The following is a 15,870-nucleotide window of genomic DNA, read 5'->3' on the forward strand; positions in this document are numbered from 1 at the left end:
ATGGTGTGAGAGCAAGATTAGTTAACTAACAGAAGACAGAGTTGGGATGGCAACCTACAACTAGTGCAGCACCAGAAGAATCAGTGCTAAGGTCACAGATATTGATATATTTGGATGAGGAATGTACATGCACTACAGCCAAGTTTGCAGATGACAAAATAGAAGAGAATGCAAGTGGTGAAGATAACACTAGAGTCTCCAGACGGACATAGGTTAAGCAAGCGGGCAAAAATTAGGCAGATGAAATAAAATGAGAGAAAATAAGTGATTTAAGGAAAGAGAAGTTGAGTATAATTTAAAATGGAGAAAGCTACAGCATAAGGGATGTGGGATTCCTCATACATAAATCATGAAAAGCCAGTATACAAGTTCAGCAGGAATTAATAGGGAAATGGAGTATAACAATAGCAAATTCTCACTAACAAATATAGAAAGCTGCACTGAGACCACACCTGGAATACTGTGATGGGTTTTGGTCCTCTTATCTCAGCTAAGATTTACTGACGTTGAAGGTAGTCCAGAAAAAAACTCATGAGGTTGATCCCAGCTATGGAGAGAGTACAGAATGGCTGAGTAGACTGGGCCTGTACTTTTAGTTCAGCAGAATGAAGCGTGAGCTTATTGAAATATGCAAGATTCTTACAGAACTTGACAGAGTAGACGCAGAAAGGTCATTAACCCTCATGTGAGAATCTGGAACTAGAGGGCATAATCTCAGAAAACACTGCATATTTAAAAACAGTAACAAGGAGGAATTTCTTGTCTTGGGGGTAGTGAATCTGTGGGTTATCAAGTATATTCAAGAAACTGTCAGATTTTCAGCCAAAACAAAACATGCAGAAAAGGTAGCAAAGGGGAGTTGATAGTTTTCAGATCTCACTAAACAGCAGAACTTGCTACCTCTGCTCCTACATCTAATGGCATTAAGATATTGAAATGGTTGAAAAGAAATATTTAAATATCATCCAAAAAAAATTTTACATCTAACTATACTCTAGAGTATAGAGTTTATTCTCTGTTCTCAAAATTCTACCAGAGCTTTTTTGGACACTGAAGATGGGGAAAAAAGACACTAGAGAAGTTTTTGCAGAAATGACCAGGAGATTAATTAAAACTATTCAGCCGATTTAGAAAGTAGTAACTTTACCCTCAGAACAAGAAACATTAAGAATTGATTGGCTTTGGTTCTACGATAGGGACTTATTTTGCGAAGACTAGGATCGAGTTCAGGTGTAATGCTTTCCATTTCACACAGTCCAGTAACACTCAATGTCAAGGTTCACAGGATTCTAGACACTTGGAATTAATTTTATTGGAAAAATTTAACTTGCTGCCTGGGGATTAAGTGGCATAACACAGTCACTGGAAAGAAGTGCAAAAGGGAAAATGGAGGGCAAGAAAGTGAATTGGTATTCCTGTCCAGACTTCTGGAAGATAGTTACAGGAACTCTGATGATGACAGTAATGAAAACAATTTTCTTGGGGGTTGAACTAGGAGTCATTTATGGCCGATTACTGAGGGGGTGCATCTTTTTATTTTACTGCTGCAGTCCTTAAGCGAGAATATTGCCCTACTATGAGTGTGGCACAAGTTGATAAATGAATTGTCATACAAACAAGAAAGTCAGAATGGTATGTATCATGGAACAGAATCTGGCATGTAATGGTGTTCTGAAGAGAGGCAGCAGCTATCTAAGTACACTCTCACATTAAGAAAAAAAGGTGTAGTCCTAATCTAGTGGCAGAGGGAGGATAATTTTGACTGATGTCAAGACATCTTGTGTATTATCGTGACTAGCTATCCAGACCAGCGGTAAGTATTTGACTGTCCTCCTAACCTTACATTTGTAAAGTGAAGGGACTAAGTCACCACGTGACAAGAAACCAAAATTGCAACCCTGCTCTAATAGTCAAAATACACATGGTTCATGGAAAATTGTGACCAGTGCTTTGGGGCCTGACAACCCTATTTTTTTTTTAAACTAAGTATCTTGGAGGAAAGCATAGAGATGGTGAGTTCAAGATCCATTCAAGGAATTTCCGCTGTGATGCCCTGGAGCTGAAATGGCTTGCTCTAAAATCCAAAGCTAATTCCAAGGAAAATTTGCTATGTCTCTAGGGATTTGAGGATCTTCTTCAGTTTTGCAGGGGTCCCTTGATGGCCTAGTCAGTCTAATGCTGCTCTAAATGCCAAGACCAATACCCTTGCCCTTCCTTTAATATTAAAGTCTTGATCCAAATCGAGGGTCAAAAAGGTACAAAGAAGAAGTCCGAAGCAAAGTAGCAACTTGTAGAACTCAAGTGAATGCAATAGCGTAAACTGTCCCTTGCTGATACTATTGACCAATCGGCCATGATTTCAGGAATGTGTATTGTGTCAATTTCTTTTGTCATTTCTCCCACTGAGCCCGATTCCCTCATTCTGGAGGTGTAACACTAAATTGAGTTTCTTTTCCACAACTCTGTCAAATAAAAAGGAAGCAGTTCACAGCTGCCAGTCTCCAGAATCCAAGCCAAAAAGGTGCAAATAGACAAATAATGCGTGATTTCCCATAGCCAAGTAAACCTTCCGATAAACCTAACTCAAAGTTGGTAAAGACTCTTCCAGTGATGCCTAACCTGAAGTTACCCTGCTCCCTCCGGACAAACCTCAGGGGATCGCTATCCCACTGCAACTGTCTTGTAATCTCTTCGGCCTTGAAACTGCTCCATCCCTGCCCCTTTAACTTATCTGTCTCCTCTCCACCCATCTTCTCCTCTATCCATCTTCAATCCACCTCCCCCTCTCTCCCTGTTTATTTCAGAACCCTCTCGCCATCCCCCTTTTCTGAAGAAAGGTCTCGGCCCGAAACGTCAACTTTTATGCTCCAAAGATATGGGGGGGGAGAGAGAGAGAGAGAGAGAGAGAGAGAGAGAGAGAGAGAGAGAGAGAGACTCCACTGGAGTCGTACCTGAGGACTGGAGAGAGGCAAATGTAATTCCTCTCTTCAAGAAAGGAAATAGGGAAATCCCCGGCAATTACAGACCGGTAAGTCTCACGTCTGTCGTCTGCAAGGTGTTAGAAAGGATTCTGAGGGATAAGATTTATGACCATCTGGAAGAGCATGGCTTGATCAAATACAGTCAACACGGCTTTGTGAGGGGTAGGTCATGCCTTACAAACCTTATAGAGTTTTTTGAGGATGTGACTAGTAAGGTTGATGAGGGTCAAGCTGTGGATGTGGTGTATATGGACTTCAGTAAGGCATTTGATAAGGTTCCCCATGGAAGGCTCATTCAGAAGGTCAGGAGGAATGGGATACAGGGGAACTTAGCTGCTTGGATACAGAATTGGCTGGCCAACAGAAGACAGCGAGTGGTAGTAGAAGGAAAATATTCTGCCTGGAAGTCAGTGGTGAGTGGGGTTCCACAGGGCTCTGTCCTTGGGCCTCTACTGTTTGTAATTTTTATTAATGACTTGGACGAGGGAATTGAAGGATGGGTCAGCAAGTTTGCAGACGACACAAAGGTCGGAGGTGTCGTTGACAGTGTAGAGGGCTGTTGTAGGCTGCAGCGGGACATTGACAGGATGCAGAGATGGGCTGAGAGGTGGCAGATGGAGTTCAACCTGGATAAATGCGAGGTGATGCATTTTGGAAGGTCGAATTTGAAAGCTGAGTACAGGATTAAGGATAGGATTCTTGGCAGCGTGGAGGAACAGAGGGATCTTGGTGTGCAGATACATAGATCCCTTAAAATGGCCACCCAAGTGGACAGGGTTGTTAAGAAAGCATATGGTGTTTTGGCTTTCATTAACAGGGGGATTGAGTTTAAGAGTCGTGAGATCTTGTTGCAGCTCTATAAAACTTTGGTTAGACCGCACTTGGAATACTGCGTCCAGTTCTGGGCGCCCTATTATAGGAAAGATGTGGATGCTTTGGAGAGGGTTCAGAGGAGGTTTACCAGGATGCTGCCTGGACTGGAGGGCTTATCTTATGAAGAGAGGTTGACTGAGCTCGGTCTCTTTTCATTGGAGAAAAGGAGGAGGAGAGGGGACCTAATTGAGGTATACAAGATAATGAGAGGCATAGATAGAGTCGATAGCCAGAGACTATTTCCCAGGGCAGAAATGGCTAGCACGAGGGGTCATAGTTTTAAGCTGGTTGGTGGAAAGTATAGAGGGGATGTCAGAGGCAGGTTCTTTACGCAGAGAGTTGTGAGAGCATGGAATGCGTTGCCAGCAGCAGTTGTGGAATCAAGGTCATTGGGGTCATTTAAGAGACTGCTGGACATGCATATGGTCACAGAAATTTGAGGGTGCATCCATGAGGATCAATGGTCGGCACAACATTGTGGGCTGAAGGGCCTGTTCTGTGCTGTACTGTTCTATGTTCTATGTTCTATGTTCTAAAGATGCTGCTTGGCCTGCAGCGTTCATCCAGCTCCACACTTTGTTATCCGTAAAGTTGGTAAACACAACTCATGAATAACTAGCTTCAGGTAACAATCACTAAAATTGTTCTCCAGGCAGGGGAAGCTTTGCCACGGCATTTTGTTAATTTTTTTTAAAAATTGCATAATGTGGTTAAGTTCCAGCAATTCTTCTGCCCTTGGCACAAAACAAAGACTGACTAGAGCTGCATCTTCTCTACCATTGCTTTAGTTCAAATTCAAACAACTTTTATTTTTGCAAGCTAGCCAGTTTCTGGCATTTATACGACATAGCCCAGCTTCTTTACCCAGTAGCAGACTCAGACCAGGTATTTCACTAGCATAGTAGATTTAAATAGTAATTTTGGTGGTTAACCGCTGCATAATTGTTGGAAGACAAAAAGGGCCCGTTTGTCTGTATTACTCACAATGTGAAAGTAATTTCTTGTTCTTGCACACAGTGGCTCAGTGGTTAGCACTGCTGCCTCACAGTACCTTGGACCAGAGTTCAATTCCAGACATGGGCAACTGTGTGTAAAGTTTACACATTCTCCCTGTGCCTGCGTGGGTTTCCTCCGGGTGCTCCAGTCTCCTCCCACAGTCCAAAGATGTGCAGGTTAGGTGGATTGGTTATTGTAAATGCAGGGTTACAGGGATAGGGTTGGGGATTTGATTCTGGGTGGGACGCTCTTCGGAGGGTCAGTGTGGACTTGCTGGGTGGAATGGCTTGTTTTCCACACCGTAGCGATTCTTTGAAAAACACCAATATGGACAGCAGAATCTTAACAATTATGAAATTTTAAAGAACACAATAGGATTAAAAAAACATGAAAATACTAAAATGTAATAAACCAGTTTAATTTCAAAATATTATGACCCAGGCTCATTTGTTATATCCAACTTACATCCAAAACCAATCCTTCAGAAAACTAAAGATAATTTGTATTCAGCACTAATATAGACACTAGAATATTGCTGAAATCAAAACTTTTGTTTGAAGAGACACTTGTCAACAAAAAGAAGCAACTTGTATATTCTTTGGAGCTGTCATGGTTTCAGCAGGCAATGCCTAGGAATTTGTCACATCAAGTAATTACACTTCCCCCACTATACAATTTTTCTACAACCAATTATATGTTGCTGTAAACCCAAATAATTCAGATAATTCTCTGTTCAATGACAGACACACCCTCCCCACACTCTGGCCAAAAAGATGAACAATCATGTTGATACTAGTCTTTATAATAACAAAAATACATGGAGAACCTTTTCTCCTTGGTCTCTGGAAAAATAAACCTTGCATCCAGTCCTTACCAATAATAATAGGACAATGGATGAAGAAACATCAAGGGCATACATCTACATCACACTAAAGTGCAATACATCAGTCGGGATCATAGTGTAAAAAGAGGCCATTGGGCCTATCACGTCTGCACCAGCTCTGAGCATTTTGACTTACTATCAATCTCTTGCCTTTTTCCCCACAAACCTGACAGTGTTCCTATTTAAATATTTAGCTAGAGCCCTCTCGAATGTCACAACTGAACGTGCCTCGACCACACTTCCAGGCATTCCAACCCTTAACCACAGTCTATGTGAAAAAGTTTCTTCTAACTTTGTATTTGTTTTCTTTTGCCCTCACTGACATTTCCAATGTAACAAGTTAGCACAGTTTGCAATCTCAGAAATTTAATTAGTAATGCGTTAATGGGTTATGGAAAGCAGGCAGGCAAGCAGAATTGAGGCCTAGATGAGATCAACCATGATCATATCAAATGGTGCAGCAGGCTTAAGCGGTTGAATTGCCTCCTCCTGCCCCTAGCTTTTATAGTGAATTTAATATTCGTAAGAGAAAAATCAGAAAAAAAAAATCAACATTTAAAAAGTAGTTTGTGAACTGCAGGATCACATTCTTGTCGTCCACATGCACCCATCACATTTCACAGTTACAGTCCATATCCAAGTTAGCACCTAGTTGAAACCAATTCGGTTACCTCACATGACAGTAAGCGGCTATGTTGTGGTTAGTCTTTGTAGAACCCAATTATTGTTCTCCATATTAACTCTACCCTGCACTGCTATATAAGTGCTTGGCCTTACTGACCTACTTATCGAGAACATCCGGCTAATTTGAACAAATGGGAAGGAAGGAGTTACATTTGTAAATATGATTTTAGAACTTAATGTTCGTTAACATCTGCAGTTCTGATTCCACTCAGTCGCAGAAATTCCACACAGTCTATTTCAATGGATCTAGAAATATACAAATGAAATTAGGTTCAAGAGAACAAAATTTCCCCTGTTCATACATTGAAAACTACAAGACTAATGTCCCTTCCCCAACACAATCCAAGATAATAAAATGTGAGGCTGGATGAACACAGCAGGCCAAGCAGCATCTCAGGAGCACAAAAGCTGACGTTTCGGGCCTAGACCCTTCATCAGAGAGGGGGATGGGGAGAGGGAACGGGAATAAATAGGGAGAGAGGGGGAGGCGGACCAAAGATGGAGAGGAAACAAGATAGGTAGAGAGGAGAGTACAGGTGAGGAGGTAGGGAGGGGATCGGTCAGTCCAGGGAAGACAGACAGGTCAAGGAGGCGGGATGAGGTGGTAGGTAGGAAACGGAGGTGCGAATTGGGGTGGGAGCAAGGGATGGGTGAGAGGAAGAACAGGTTAGGGAAGCAGAGACAGGCGGGGCTGGTTTTGGGATGCAGTGGGGGGAGGGGACGAGCTGGGCTGGTTTTGGGATGCAGTGGGGGGAGGGGAGATTTTGAAGCTTGTGAAGTCCACATTGATACCATTGGGCTGCAGGGTTCCCAAGCGGAATATGAGTTGCTGTTCCTGCAACCTTCGGGTGGCATCATTGTGGCACTGCAGGAGGCCCATGATGGACATGTCGTCTAAGGAATGGGAGGGGGAGTTAAAATGGTTCGCGACTGGGAGGTGCAGTAGTATGTTGCGAACCGAGCGGAGGTGTTCTGCAAAGCAGTCCCCAAGCCTCCGCTTGGTTTCCCCAATGTAGAGGGAGCCACACCAGGTGCAACGGATACAATATACCACGTTGGCAGATGAACATCTGCTTGATATGGAAGGTCATCTTGGGGCCTGGGATAGGGGTGAGGGAGGATGCGTGGGGGCAAGTGTAGCACTTCCTGCGGTTGCAGGGGAAGGTGCCGGGTGTGGTGGGGTTGGAGGGCAGATTGGAGCGGACAACGGAGTCGCAGAGAGAGTGGTCTCTCCGAAAGGCAGACGAGGTTGGGGATGGAAAAATAGCTTGGGTGGTGCGGTCGGATTGTAGATGGCAGAAGTGTCGGAGGATGATGATACGTTGTATCCGGAGGGTGGTGAGGTGGTACGTGAGAACGAGGGGGATCCTCTGGGGGCAGTTGTGGCAGGGGCGGGGTGTGAGGGATGTGTTGCGGGAAATGCGGGAGACGCGGTCAAGGGCGTTCTCGACCACTGCGGCAGGGGGGAACGTTGCGGTCCTTGAAGAATGTGGACATCTGAGATGTGCGGGAGTGGAAAGCCTCATCGTGGGAGCAGATGCGGCAGAGGCAGAGGAATTGGGAATAGGGGATAGAATTTTTGCAGGAGGGTGGGTGGGAGGAGGTGTATTCTAGGTAGCTGTGGGAGTCGGTGGGCTTGAAATGGACATCAGTTACAAGCTGGTTGCCTGAGATGGAGACTGAGAGGTCCAGGAAGGTGAGGGATGTGTTAGAGATGGCCCAGGTGAACTTGAGGTTGGGTGGAAGGTGTTGGTGAAGTGGATGAACTGTTCGAGCTCCTCTGGAGAGCAAGAGGCGGCGCCGATACAGTCATCAATGTAACGGAGGAAGACGTGGGGTTTGGGGCCTGTGTTGGTGTGGAAGAGGGACTGTTCCACGTAACCTACAAAGAGGCAGGCATAGCTTGGGTCCATGCGGGTACCCATGGCCACCCCCTTTGTCTGTAGGAAGTGGGAGGAATCGAAAGAGAAGTTGTTGAGGGTGAGGACGAGTTCGGCTAGGCGGATTGGTCGTGCCTGCGGGACAGGAAGAAGCGGAGGGCCTCATGGCTCCGGACACAGATGGTTTCTTTTTGTTTTCCTTCCCTGTCGCACCTTAGAGGAAGTTGTGACTAAAAGTATGATCCAGCCTGATGGATAAAATATCACCATTTTCTTGATTTATCCATGGGATGTGGACATTGGTGGCAATCCAAGATCTGTTATACATCCTTAAATGCACGTGAAATGACAGCATTTAAGAGTCAAATGCCTTGCTGTGGATCTGGAGTCGCATGTAGGCCAGACCAAGTAAGGGCAGCAGTTTCCTTCCCTGAAGGACATTTGTGAATCAAGTGGGTTTTTCTGAATTTTTTCATGATCATCATTAGAATCCAGAATTTTGTTCAAATTCTTCTATCTGCCATGGTGGGATTCAAACCTAGGTCCCCAGAACATTACCTGGGTATATGGGGATTAACCATCCAACAATTACAACACGAGGCATTCGCCTCCCTGCCAAGGCAGGATTTGAACCCTCCTCCCAAAACACATCTCCAAACTCCAAGACCTAAGACCCTGCCCCCTCTTCTGCATCTAGGTCCTTGACATCCTGACCCGCAGACCACAATCAGTAAGGAGAAGCGACAACTGAGCATTTGGAAAAAGGTGACAGAATCAGTCATAGTCAGCATGGACTCACTATAGGGAAATCACGCTTGAGGAATTTTCCAGAATTTTACAGAATGTGACCAGTAGAGTGGACGAGGGTTAATCAGTAGATATTGTGCAACTGGACTTTCAAAGGCTTTTGACAAAGTTCCACACAAAAGATTAGCAAGGAAAATTAAAGCTCATAGTTTCTAGGGTAATGTATCAATATGGATAGAGAACTGGTTGACAGACAGGAAGCAGAGAGTTGGAATAAATGGATCCTTTGACTCGCAGGCAGCGATGATTGGGTACCCCAAGGTTCAGTGCTGGGACCCCAGCTGTTCACAACTTACATTAATGATCCAGACAATGGAGCTGAACACAGTATCTCCAAATCTGCAGATGACACTAAGTTGGGTGACAATGTGTGCCGAGGGGCTGTAGGATGACTTGGAAAGGCTGGCTGAGTGGAAAAATGCAATGTAATGTGGATAAGTGGGTACTTATCCATCTTGGTCACAAAAACAGCAAGGCAGATTATTGACTGAATGGTGCCAATTTAGGATAAAGTGAAGTGCAACAAGACCTGGGTGTCATGGTGGAACAGTCACAGAAGAATGGCATGCAGGTGCAGCAGGCAGTGAGTAAAGCTAATGGCATGCTGACCTTCATAGTGAGAAGATTCAAGTATGGAGTAGGGATGTCTTGCTGCAGTTATACAGGACGGTGGTCAGGCCACACAACTGGAGTATTTTCTGCAGTTTTGGTCTCCCAGTTCGGGGAAGGACATTCTTGCTATCGATGAAGTTCACCAGACTGATTCCCAGAATGACAATACTGACATACGAAGAAAGACTGGATCGAGTGGGCTTGTACTCGCTGGAATTTAGCAGAATTTGGGGGGGGGGGGGGGGGTGGAATCTCAAAAACATAAAATCCTGCTGGGACTGGACAGGCTAGATGTGGGAAGAAACTCCCCAATGTTGGGGAAGTCCAGAACTGGCAGTCACAGTCTAAGAATACAGGGGTAAGCCATTCCAGGCTGAGATGAGGAAGAATTTTGTGAACCTGTAGAATTCTCTTCCACAAAGCTGTCAGGACTAGTTTGTTAGATGTATTCAAGAAGGAGCTGGATGTGGCCTTGTAGCTAAAGGGATCAAGGGGTATGGAGAGAAAGCAGTAACTGGATATTGAAATTGCATGATCAGCCATAAATATATTGAATAGTGGTGCAGGCTCGAAGGGCTGAATGGCCTATGCCTGGACCTATGTTTCTAACACCTCCTCCACAATAATCCTCAACACCACAAGACTGCATACTTAGCACCTTATACGCTCACAACTATATGGCCAAATTCACTTCTTCTTACAATTATAAATTTGCTGATGAAACCCATGTAGTGGGATTGATCTCAAACAATGAGACAGAGTACAGGAAAAAGAAAGGCAGCTTGCTGGCAAGGTGTAAAGGCACCAATCTCTCCATCATCACTAACAAAATGAAAGACCTGGTCATTGACTTCGGGAAGCAGAGTAGGGGGGTCATCCTTGTCTGCATCAATGGTGCAGAGGTGGTGATCAAGAGCTTCAATTTTCCAGAAGTAAATATCAACAATCTACCCTGCCCTCTTCCTGAAGCTACAGTCAAGGCGGCTCACCAATGTGTCTACTTCCTCAGAAGGCCAAGGAAATTTGGCATGTCCACAATGACTCTTACAATTTTTATTGATGCAGCACAGAAAAAGTGTCCTATCCACTACATCACTGCTTGGTATGGCAACTGCTCTGTCCGAGACTGCAAGAAATTATATACGAAGGCAGTCCAGTTCATCACAAAATCCAACTTTCTTTCCATTTACTGTCTTTACTTCCCACTGCCTTGGGAAAGCAACGAACCTAATCAAAGACCCTTCCCATTGTCTTCCTTCATGCAGAAGATATAAAAGTTTGAATACGCATACAAACAGATTTAAGAACTGCTTCTTCCCGCTGTTATCATACTTATGAATGGACCTTTCATATTAGATTTGATGTTTCTCAGCACATTCTCTGTAGTTGTAATACTGTATTCTGCATTCTGTTCTATTACACTGACGTAATTAGGGAAGGTACAATTCATCTGTTAACACCACTGTTTTTTGGTACATGCGACAATATTAAATCAAATCAAATTCCAAGCAACTTCAGTCTAGGTCTCTACATTGATACTTAAGTGGAATTTCCAGTACCACCTTGATTCATTAGCAAGTTCCTCCCAGTCATTAGTGTCAACATAGGTGTGCTTCAACAACAGCTTCAGGATGCCTTTGCAGCATTTCCTTCATCCTCCCCATAACATCAGACATTTAAGAACTGAGGAAACAGGACCCAGAGGAGACATTTTCAACAATCTAGGTGTAGCACCCAGTCTATCATGGTTGATACTGCAGGAGCATTGCCTGAACGCTTGTGGAGCTGGACACCAAGGTGTCAAGTTGCATTTGATTTATTTTCATTTATTTTCTAAACCTTACTCCAATTCTCTCAAGTGTTTAGACTTATATTCAATCATCTGGAAACATTAATATTTCGAAGGAAATGGTGATAGGACTAGATCAAGCAAAATGGGAGGAGATTCACATGAAGCATACACACTGTGTGAAGTAGTTGGTCCAAGTTTCTGTGCTGTAAGTAATTTGTAATTCATGTTTTAATGCTTGTACTCATCTTAGAAATTATGCTTCCTACTTACAAGTGAAAATAATTTTTAAATAATTTACACATTCAATGCATCATAAAATATATACTGTTATTTGTTTTAGGTTTTTCAATTCAGCTGCATCCTTTCATTTTTGATATATCATCCCTGTTAACCACTACTGTGCCATTTTATTGGCTTCCAATACTTCTTTTTTGACAATTCATTCACAGGATGTTAGTGTCATTGGCAGTCTCTAATAGAAGTCCAAGGATGATGATGATGATGGACACCTTCACAAACTACTCCATCCACAGTGCTGTTAGGAAGGAACTCCAGCTGTTTCACTCAACAGTGAAAGAGCAGCAATACTGTTGCAATTTGGGATCATGTGTGATTTGCTGAAGAAACTTGGTAGTTACTCTGTATGCCTGCTGCGCTTGTCCTTCTAAATGACAGAGATTGTGGACTGGAAAGCGCTGTGTGTAGACTGAGGTCTTAAATTAGATGCTTGTGAGCAGGCCGCTTGCACGTAATCTAGTTCAACACCTCAGCCTATTACTGAAAGAACACAGCATTGTCAGAGGTGCTTATCTTCACGTGGCACAAAAAACCAAGTATTAAGACTGTGTATTCAAACAAGAACAGCAAGGTTTCCTCAACTGTTCAACAGCTTTTCTTCAGTAAAGATCATTCAAAACAAAACAACTGAACATTCATCTCATTACTGTTCGAGATTGTGCTGTCTGCAAAGAAACTGTCACTCCCCTCTGCAAATTAAGAATGACTGCAGTTGAGAAGTAATTCAACATGCATCAAGTGTTTTGTGACATCCTCAATGACCTGTTCAAGTGCTGTCTGCATATAAATATGAGATCCATTATTCCGCTCAATTCATGAATACCTTGTTTTCATTCTTAATGCATTTACAGATCAAATCCTGCATTCCCACCTGTATCAGTATTAAAACTTTTTCTTTAACCTAAATAGCAACCAACAATTTTTCCGGTGATGAATGACTTGCTTTAGATGAGAATTTTTTTTTCCCCCACAGGAATTTGTTAAGGCTTTATCCAGTGCAAGGTCAATTGAAAACTAGACATTAAACATGCAACCAAGGTGAATGAATAACATTTAAAATTAAGTTTATGGGAAGTCATCAAAAATTGTCCACTCATTACAAAACTTACTGCTTGGGTGGCAAGGATTATAACACAAAGGATATGTCATCACATTTTTTCAAAAATCAATCCAAAAATATACCTCAAGCAAACTATTTAGCCAATTATTCGAATATTTCTTGCACAGTAAATACACATTTGCAAATTCTAACTACACAGGAACATACAGAAAATCACAATAATTATAATCAAGGAACATTAAATATTTAAGATAACAAAGTGTGGAGCTGGATGAACACAGCAGGCCAAGCAGCATCTCCTGAGATGCTGCTTGGCCTGCTGTGTTCATCCAGCTCCACATTTTGTTATCTTGAATTCTCCAGCATCTGCAGTTCCCATTATCTCTGATACAACGTTAAATATTTAGCCAGTAGTTTTGTGGCACTGTGAAGTAATACATTTACAGCAGGCTACCACTAATACCTAACCTTACATTTCCGGTACATCTCAACTATTGATTAAAAAGTTAGTCCATGCACAAAGTAGGCAATACAGTTTGTGCGACCAATTATCCGATTCAACACAAACCTCCACTTTCAGTTTAACTAGAGTTGGAATACAATTCAACTCAACCAAATAGATTTATATGTATATGCTTTTGGTCAAGAGTTAAAAGATGCACGTGGCAGGAATTTCAAGGTCACAACTGTTCACAGCTCTTCAAAATAATTGACAGGTTTGTGAAAATTACACTTTCATTTGCTTGTGCTAACTATGCAAAGAATAAAAAAAAACGCACTTTTTAATCATAGTTCACACTAACAGTACATTAACTTCAACAATTGATCAGTATTAAAGGTCCATGTAGTTTAGTTATATTTTCCATTTACCTACTTTGGCTAATTGGCCAAACTTTCCAACTCTTATTTTTAACACTTTTCTGAGAAAGTAAACCCTGTTTTAATTACCCAACAGACTAGTCTGAAAACGTTTAGAGTTAATTTTAAAGTTACGAATCTAATTTACTACAATGAGATGACTTTAAATTAGACACCAGTTAGAGGGGAGCAATGTGTCCATCTCAAGCAGAAATTCGTTTCTTTTGTTGCTTGATGCGAAAACAGCGTTATTAGCCAATGAATTCCGATCCTACTCATGCAATCATCTCACTGACAAGACTGACTGGAAATGAGAGAGGGGGAAATAACGCTTCTGTTCCTATTCGTATTTCGGTATCATCAGTAATCAGCGACTCGTCTACGGAATTTAATCGATCGTTCGAAAACATGAAACCCAAATTCTTGTCAAATACTTCCCAGGAAAGGAGTCCGAGGCCTCCGTGTTTGGGAAAGCCTCGAGCTGGAGTTGAGTCACCTTCTTCTCACAGTCCGAGGCCGCTCCATTTCACCTCACACCAGTTTGTATTTTTCTCCCCCGCCGAGGGAGGGGAAAGAAAATAAATTTACAGACAGGAGAAAAATACACCCAAATCTGCCGGGGGATAAAGTTACGAAAAACTTTTTTAATAATAAGAAAAAAAAGATTTCAAAACTTGTGGAGAAAAGGGAGGGGAGGAGGCCGTGCGAAAAGCTTTAACTTTATGGTCGCGGCTTTTGTATTTTGTTTTCGTTTCCTCTCCTCTTTCTGCACTCACCCTCCCTTCGTTAAGCACAGAGGGAGGTGAAAGCTTGTATCCAATGTGAATATCAGGAAGCGCCATGTTGCTCCTGGCTGGTCTCTGGATACATTGTGTCCGCCGCCACTCCGCTCCCCTTATTTTGCCCTCACTCACCTTGGCGATGGCACGGCGGTACCTGGTCACCGCCTGCTGGATCAGGCTGTGCACCGTGATGGCCCCATTTCCACAAGGAACAACCACCCTGGTCCTCGCGAAGCAGACGGTCACTTTCATCACTCGTCTCGGTAACAACAGCGCGCAGCTTCTGTTGCACAAGGGTCTCGTCGGCTCAACCCAAAATAAAGAAAGGGTTGGCGGTTAATCTGTTTCCTTTCCTCTCTCACCGCTGCCGGCTGCAAGGTTGTATCTTTCCTTTATTCCGCCCCGTGCGATGAAATGCTCTGTTTCATGGTGGTGCGAGCGGCCCCGCTCGGGTTGTACACGGCGCCTCTTCCTGCCGCCACCTGTTCCTGTTTGTGGGAGTGGAGCCGAGCACAGCCTTGCCGGAGGAACAGCCCAAAATCAGGGAAGCAAAACCTGGAGCACCCAGTGTCTCCCCGCCCTGGCCGCTCACGGCACCGCAACGTTGCAAATCCAGCGTTCAGCTTCAACCACAGACGTGCAAAGCGCGTTCCTAGCCGCACAGACTGAGGTGAAGATAAATCATTACGGTGTTGCGCTGAGGGCCAAACTTCATCACTAAATACTGCATATATTCACTACCACGCTCCCAATGTCTTCCTTCCCTTGGAGATAGCAAGAACTGCACACATGATCTGATGAAGGATCCCTGAAACTGCTTGACCTGCTGAGTGCCTCCAGCTCCACACTGTATCGACTGGTCCTCTCTCCCTTGCCGTCTGTTCCGTGAATTCGAGAGCTGGCACTGAGAGTGTGCAGGCAGAGCTGGATTGGGTGACCGGAAGACAATCAGCTATTGAGTGCATAGAAGACAATTCGCTCTTTCATGGAAGAGAGATGGTTCCTTGGCATGACAAGTGCAGTAGTGACGGAATATACATGAAAGGAAATAGCTGTTTCTGCAGTTATGAATCCAGAAAGGTGTGTTGTCTCCCCAATGCCAGAGGCCGTGATATATTGTGTGGCTACAGGGCACTTGGAAGGGGAAAAGTGAACAAGCAGAGGTCATGATCCAAATTAGTGGGCACAGGTAGAAAGAGGGGTGAGGTCTTATAGGAAGACCTTTGTGGGCTGGCATGGAGACTATCATTCAGGACCTCAAAGAATTAGTCTCCAGACTACCTCCAATGCCAAGAATTAGATGGTACAGAAGCAAAAGCACAGAAAAATGTGTGGTTGGAGAGATGGTGCAGAAATGAGGGATTC

The 15,870-nt window shown here is 43.5% G+C and overlaps 1 protein-coding gene across 4 annotated transcripts in view; it reads right to left on the reverse strand.

Moving 5' to 3' along the window:
• LOC125463564 (partitioning defective 3 homolog) overlaps positions 1-15,375 on the reverse strand; it is a 798,969-nt gene extending 783,594 nt beyond the window's left edge. For all 4 annotated transcript variants that reach the window (XM_048554970.2, XM_048554960.2, XM_048554990.2 and 1 more), the window contains exon 1: positions 14,638-15,375. In XM_048554970.2, coding sequence (XP_048410927.1) covers positions 14,638-14,757 — 120 coding nt within the window. In that variant the 5' untranslated portion in view covers positions 14,758-15,375. The remainder of the gene's footprint in view (positions 1-14,637) is intronic.
• Between the last annotated feature and the right edge of the window lie 495 nt (positions 15,376-15,870).

The sequence above is a fragment of the Stegostoma tigrinum genome, chromosome 2, assembly GCF_030684315.1.
Source record: "Stegostoma tigrinum isolate sSteTig4 chromosome 2, sSteTig4.hap1, whole genome shotgun sequence".
Lineage (NCBI taxonomy): Eukaryota > Metazoa > Chordata > Chondrichthyes > Orectolobiformes > Stegostomatidae > Stegostoma > Stegostoma tigrinum.